This window comes from Acanthisitta chloris, unplaced genomic scaffold (assembly GCF_000695815.1).
Source record: "Acanthisitta chloris isolate BGI_N310 unplaced genomic scaffold, ASM69581v1 Scaffold46024, whole genome shotgun sequence".
In the NCBI taxonomy this organism is placed as follows: Eukaryota; Metazoa; Chordata; class Aves; order Passeriformes; family Acanthisittidae; genus Acanthisitta; species Acanthisitta chloris.
The window spans coordinates 1-7,483 of NW_008669570.1; the positions used below are offsets into that span (position 1 = coordinate 1).

Genomic DNA, 7,483 nt, shown 5'->3' on the forward strand with positions numbered 1-7,483 from the left:
GCTTTTAAAATGAGGGGGTTTTTTTGCCAACTGACTATTTTTCAAGCTCTCATTAGCTGCAACATTAAAACACCTATTACCACTTTTCAATACAGAATGGAATAAACTGGATTCTCAATACATGAATGATTTCAAAAATAAACATTTATACTTACTGGCACCAAATATCTGTGTTAAAATACTCTTCTGGTGGCTGCAGTCAATATTGTAAGGTGTTTCTCCTGTTTTGTTGGGTCTATAAAGCAACCGACCATCTTTCGGATTCCTTAAGAGTAGCTCAGCAAGTTTACGGCTTCTTCCACGAATGGCAATATGAAGTGGAGTATCTCCTTTCTGCAATTAAGTGAAAAACATCTCCAGGTTCATGAAAACTGTAGTCTCTCAATTCAGAGAATGGTTTGGGACAAGAGATAATGCTTGTCAGAACTGTTTCTATGTATGCTCACACTTCTCAAGAAAACTCTCCAGTAAAAGCTTTCTTGTTACATCAAATCAACATTATTACCTATTTGCCCATAGCACTAAGAGACTAAAAAAGTATCAAATAAATGTTCCTGTATTTAAAAGGTTTACAGTCAAAGTAGGTAATGAATAAGAAGACAGCAACAGGCAGTTATATTTGTACTTGGCATTGCCTAGTTTAATGTCTATTAATCAAAACCAAACATTAGTGACAAATAACAGTCAATCATTATCTGTGCTCTTTTTCAAGTGTATGAAGAATTAGTCATCTATTCTGTGAAATTTTCATTCCTGACCTGGAATTTTTTCTTTTCATGTGACTATGAGCACCCAAGTACACAAAAACCCAACCAAACAAGAAAACCCAGTATGTTAACACTGGGAACAAATTCACATTTAAGTATCCTGATCTATTTTATTAAACATATGCGAGACTAAGCATTTAAGTACTATAGTCTATTTAATTATGAAGCATATGAGAAGCTCTCTTTCTGTATTAGCCTTGACAGCTCTCTACAAAATCCTGCTGCAAAACTGAATTTATTAAATATACTAAAGTAAACAAACAAATATTCTTTACCTTGTCTACAGCAGAGACCTTAGCTCCTTTATCCAGAAGAAGCTCTACTATTTCAATATTTCTCATCTTGGTTGCCTTTATAAGTGGTGTTTCTCCGTCCTGAAATGGAAAAGTAGGCCTAATAAAGATATCTGTATACTCAAAACCAAGAAAAAAAACTAGTGATTGGGTAACAAATTAAGGTAGCAACACTTCACCAAAACTGAATTTGGTATGATCTTGACATGACATAGGAGTTAAGAAAAGAGCAGATGTTAAACAAAGCAATTCAATTAAAATTCTAATTGTTACCTTGGTACATGTTTCAGTATCAGGGTTGCATTGCAAGATATCCCTCACCATTGTAGCATTTCCTTTCTCAACTGCCCAGTATAAAGCAGTTTTATTATCCTGAAGAAAAAAAAAAAAAGAGTATTAAATGTTACCAGTATTTTCATTCAGTTGGATTAATTTCAAAAACTCTGCATAAACTACAACCACTATATACTGAAAATGGCATATAATACAGCAAATTTTAGCACAGCTCATGGCTAAAGGAAAGGCCACCAAATCCAACTGGCAAATCAGTAGAATTTTTAGGGGGGGAGGATGAAAATCTGGCTAGAGAATACAAATCTATTTTAAAAACCTTTGCTAAGTGTATTTATAGCTTCAACAATCCAAGCAGAGTCAACCTGTCTTGAAACAGTTTCCAACACTATATTTAGGTATTCAGTTGTAACTCAAATATAGAAGTTCTCACGAAATAAACCAACTTTTTTTTCATCAGCCATGTGAGCTGGAAAGCTGTAAAAGCAGATGGACATGAAAGTCAACACAAAGTACCAGAATGTTGATCAGCCAAACACTGTATTGCTAAAGCAGAGGGAATGGTTCATAGCTGCAAGTCTCTTGTGTCATCCTTTTTTTCTCCTCAGTGATGTGTGCTATCCCAGACAGTCTCCATATCTGCAATCTTTTTGTGGCCTAGTGGCTGCACCATGACTCTTCCTGTTTGATGCACATTTGTGTAGAGATGTTTAAGAGAAGCCTCTGAACACACATCTGCTTCTAAGCAGGGATCTTAAAGTGCAATTTGCAGCCTTCTTCAATTTGCAGCTCCTCCTGGCTTCACAGCAAACTGAGTTTAAAGCCTCTCTCAACAGACAAACCTGGGCACTAAGTTTTCTCTCCTCTCTTGATCACTTGGGTTTCGTGTTCTCTGTCCTTCAGTCAGCTGGGTCCCAACAAGATAGCAGCCTGAGGAAACTGACCTCTCACTAGCAACATCAGCTACACAGACAGGGAGGGGTCTGCTAGATGATCCCAGCTGGGCCCTTCCCCTTACCACCTGAGTCCTTCACTGCCCCAACGCTCACTCTCAAGAGCCTTATAGTCATGTTTTATCTGCTGAAGGTATCCACCAGCTACTGACCATGAATGATCAGCAAGCAACACAGTTGCTGGAAGGCTGGTCTAGCCTTAGCAATCTTCCCAGAACATGACAAATTTGGGCAGTCAACACATCTCCCCAGACAGGTCTGGCTGACAGGCAGACACCACACAGCAGGGCAGTTGCTAAACACTAGTGCTTGTCACCAATTTTGGTACTGCTGGTCTTAAACTGAAAATCTGAAGCACAGCCAGAACCTTCCTTGGGTGGTCCTGAATCCTACTGTGCCAATAAGGCCACAAATGTATTCTCTAGATCAACCACTGCAAATGGCTATTCAGGGAACCTCACGCTGCCAGAAGCAACAAGCTTCTGCACCCCCAAAGAGGTTGGGTCCTCTTGCTGTTTCTGTATTGCCTTGGTGATATCAAGACATTGAAAAGTTTCAGATTTTCAGACCTGTGTCAGCAAGAAGCTGAGACACATGGGTTTCCAACGGCAGGTTAGACGAGGAGAGCCAAACACTACTCTTCCTTCAAACTAAAAGCTTCTTGGCTTCTCAAAGAGACTCTGCATCAAGAACAGGCACTGAACCTTTGCAGCTCTCAGGAACTAGTTAGTTTTGTGTTCAAACTTGGCAGAACATGTGTGCCTACAAGCAGAGTGATTTGAATAGCTTCAAGAAAAAGAAAGCAAGTTGAATGCAACAACAAGAGCAAGTACCATGCTGAGCAAGAGAGCTTCCGGTAGAGAATAAAAGTAATACCTTCATTGAACGCCAAAAAGGGAAGAAGGGGGAGGTAGAAAACACAGAAATCACTGACAAGTGTTTAACACAATAAAGAAAGTTGGTGAAGGAGACAAGAACCAGCCAAGCACAGTGACAGAACTGCACTGACGACAGATATAATCTAAGGTGTATCATATTTCATTGATATAAAATTTAAAATATTATTAATGACATTCAGGGGTTTTAAAGTATGTTATTTTAAACCTGCTCAGTAGTGCAGATGAAAAACATTCAATTTACATCAGCCATGTATACATCAGCCATGATACAAATTAACTGAAAAAAATGGCTCCTGATAAGGCATTATAATTACGTAAGTTTTGTATCCCAAAAACTGCACAGCAACATGATGTATTGTTACTGTTTGATGGAATTTGAGTCTCCTACAGAATAGACGGAGCAAGTTTTAAAGATCTGTTTTCAGAAACACACTAGACTTGTTTGCTATTCAAATTCACAACCTATTTTAGAACGATTCTAACATTTACGCTGTTGTACTTACCTGACCTCTGATATCTATATCAGCATATTTATTGAGCAGGGCCCTCACAATTTCAACATGACCTCCTCTGACAGCACCAATCAACACTGTATCTCCACTCTAGAAAAATGATGAAACAATAGTGAACATCAATTAATACTATTTAGCAAAAAGAAATGTAACACAGAATAAATTTCAGCCTCAAAATACCTACTTACATTAAGAAATCAACATTCATTTAAAAAAAAAACATACAAAAAATAGTTCTGTGTCTGAAAAAAATGGGTATATAAAGGGAAAAACTGGACTTTTTTTTGCAGTGATGAAATACTGTATATTTATGGGAAAACAAACACTCAAAAATAGGTCCAGCTTAAATGACTATTCTAACAAATAACAGTTTAAATTAATAATGAGCAATAAAAAAAATTTGCTTTCTATGTTTATAGGAAGACCAACCACTCACAGAAATAACCTCTTTACAATCAGACAAGAATGTTGGCTGTCTCCTTGAGATGTTTCACAGCCAATAAATGATCTTCACCTTTTAAATAACTTTCTGTCTTTTCTGGGGCAGATTTGACTGTTGTCCTGTTTACATGCACTATGCTGTTATAAGGAAAAGAAGCAAAAGGCTTCTAAACCTAAGAAGTTTTTATCTCAAATTGATCAAAAGAAAATAATATTTTGGTGTGGTAAATGGAGTTGGTTATACATAAAACAAATATTGTGCTTAAGGCTTCTGATTTTAACACACTTGAGGATATGACAGAATTTCAGAAAATGAAAGCCTGAAATTACCTAATACTCCTTTTACGATCAAACAGGAAAAATAAATAAAAGTATAGTTAAATCACAGGTGTGGAACTCAGAGAGCTCAGCAGTAGTGAATCCCCCATCAATCAGTCGTTATGTATCTGGCTGCAAACCAAGAAATTTTCCTTATCAAAACCCACTCTAGTATCAAAACAGAGTACTCATTGTTTGGTGCATCTTTGGAATGCAGTCAGCAGTACCAAAAGCTGTAATTTATCCTTCCTAAAAAGTACAGGAATGCAGGCCATTGCAGAATGTTGTAGCAGAGAAGGTGGGAAGGGATACTGCAATGTATTTTCTTAAATATTTAAAGTTTTGCTTTGATATGTGCCCAACATCAAATTTGTTGTCACATGCACACTTCAGATCAGCATACAACCATCTGAGAAATGCACTGATGCCTGAAATACAGGAAAATGCATCCAAAAAATCCGTTTAAAATTATCATGCAAACATTAGGAAGTTTTCCCCTGTTCTCTGCAATCCCAAGCAATCTAAATTAGGGATTGGGAATTCAGCCTCAAAAATGTATTACTGCTCTGAACTAAATCACATCAGCCTTGACAAAGGCATCTAAGTTTAGGTATCTAACCACCAATAGCCCCAAGGCTGCAGTGCTTGGCCTGCCTCTGGCACTTCATCAAGAGGGCAGTTCAGGCAGTCCCAGAGCACCTGTACAAGCAACCAAATAAAATAAAGAGCTGTCAGCAAGCAGATTTACACTCTGGGCACTGCTCATACTGCACTTCTCTAGTAAGCAACATGACTACAGGTCAGGTACACAACAGCTCAGGGAAACAGCAAACCTTTCCTTAAGCTTCACTGTCTTAACCCAGAGCTGAAGTCTTCCTCTAATCCATGAAAGTTTTCTAGTAAACAGTTTCATTGTAAAAGATAAAGGCACAATGCTGAATTAAATACATTCTTTTTGCTTTATAGAATCTAGTGGTGTACAATTTTATCAGCACTGCCATGTGTATTAATGCCAAAAAAGCCACTCCAAACCTACAGGTTAGTTCAGTATTAGTCTTACATTACAGATATGACAGACACCCTATGGAAACTCTTAATTCAAGAATCTCAAAGAAAAAGAGTAACTTCTGTTTATCTTTTACCTTCACATAGCAACATTTCCACTTAACACACTTGTAACACAGCAATACACAACAATACCCCTAGGTGGCAGAAAGATTAGAAAGACAGAAAAGTCGTGTATTTACAGCTCTGCATACACTGGTATTTAAACATATATTATTATTATTACATATATAAACCCCAAAAAATTATGATGAAAATATACTCACTCTATCAGGAATGTTCACGTAAGTTCCAGCATCAAGAAGATCCTGCACAATTTCAGTATGTCCCTCCTTTGATGCAATCATCAAAGCTGTATTTCCATCTTTATCTGTTAAATTTACATTTGGGTTCCTTTTCAGTATTTCCTTTACTGAATCAGTATAGCCTCCCTTCACTGCCACAATAAGTGCAGTCATAGAATTCTGTGAATAAAACCAACAGGTTTTACTGTACAGAGGGCACAGCAATCACTACTGAATCAGCAGTTTAAATAACAACAGAACGCTCACTGACATTGCTCTTAATCATCCAAATGCTACTTGAGTTTTGTGTGTTAAAGTGTACCTATGCTTTTTAAAATAAAAGAAATTAAGGAAGTACAACAGCAGAGAACACCTCAAATGCAAAAAACTCAGTTTATTCTCACTTCTGAATGTCACACACGATGTTTTCTTGTCATATGGGAAGATACTATTATCAGAGCACACAGATCTGCCAATACTGAGGTTTTTTGAAGATCTTCAGAAATAATCATATCATTACTGAAACTTTTCCTAATTTTCCACTTTTAACTGATTTCTTTTTATTTTGACAAGCAATTCAAATGTTACCTTTCTGATTTAAAAACAATATGCAGCTAAAAACTTCTGACAAAATTTCTGAAAAGACCCAGTCACCATTATTATTTTCAAAAAATGCTTTGTGTTTGATTTACTTTTCAAATAGCACTGAGGAATAAGATATTTGACATATCAGGCTTGGATACAGAATGAACTTTGATACTGATAACCTTCAGACAACCTAAATTCATTTATGTTCATTAAAATTTGTACTTAACACACCAGTGTGTCCACTGTCAATACAACTCCCTAGTTACATATTTTTATTAAAGGGCACAAAGAAGTTGCAATAATTCTCACATGTTGCCTGCAAGAGCTGGAAAGTAATACACTCCAACACCAATATTTCAACTTGTTTCATGTATTTCTTGGCATTTGAATTATAAAATAAACCAGGACACACAGATGTATGTACCCACCAGAAAGTGAACAGTTACTTACAGCTCCTTCCTGATCAACATCAGCTCCCATCTGCAGCAAGTACTTCACACACTCCAAGTGACCTTTCCTCGCTGCCCAGACCAGTGGGGTGGTTCCATACTGAAAAAACATTAACAGTGTTTTATCATACTTCTCTCTGTATTTAGTATCCACTACAATCTATTATTTATCCTATACTTTATTGCTTTAGTTTTTACCGAAAATACAATTTGTTCTTGTGAAGTAACACAACTATTTGAAAAGCCGCTTCAACTTTCCGTTTGCAGATGATCGCTGTAAGAATTATTTTTCTATACAACCTAGGATAGCAAGGTTTCCAATAGCTCAGAAAATAGAAATATGCTCCACCGAAATAAACGTTCACAACCATATTCAGCATACTCTGGAAAAACCTCTTGAAAGCATAACGACTTAGTCTAGCACACTAACTGCAATGCCACGGGCAAAATATAACAGCTAGTGTTTCATAGAATCATAGAATCAACCAGGTTGGAAAAGACCTCAAAGATCAAGTCCAACCCTACTATGGTTACCAGACCATGGCACTAAGTGCCACATCCAGTTTTGTCTTGAAAACCTCGAGGGATGGTCTCCAGGAATCCACCACCTCCCCAGGCAGCAC

General features: G+C 37.1%; 1 protein-coding gene across 1 annotated transcript; it reads right to left on the reverse strand.

Annotated features, from left to right (window-relative positions):
• Positions 1-155: 155 nt before the first annotated feature.
• On the reverse strand, positions 156-6,960 carry LOC103800948 (kinase D-interacting substrate of 220 kDa-like; the record flags this gene model as incomplete). Its single annotated transcript, XM_009073341.1, has 5 exons — positions 156-333; positions 1,043-1,141; positions 1,334-1,432; positions 5,806-6,003; positions 6,862-6,960. Coding segments are annotated over 5 exons (673 nt in total), but the record flags the coding sequence as incomplete, so codon positions are not given.
• Positions 6,961-7,483: the final 523 nt, after the last annotated feature.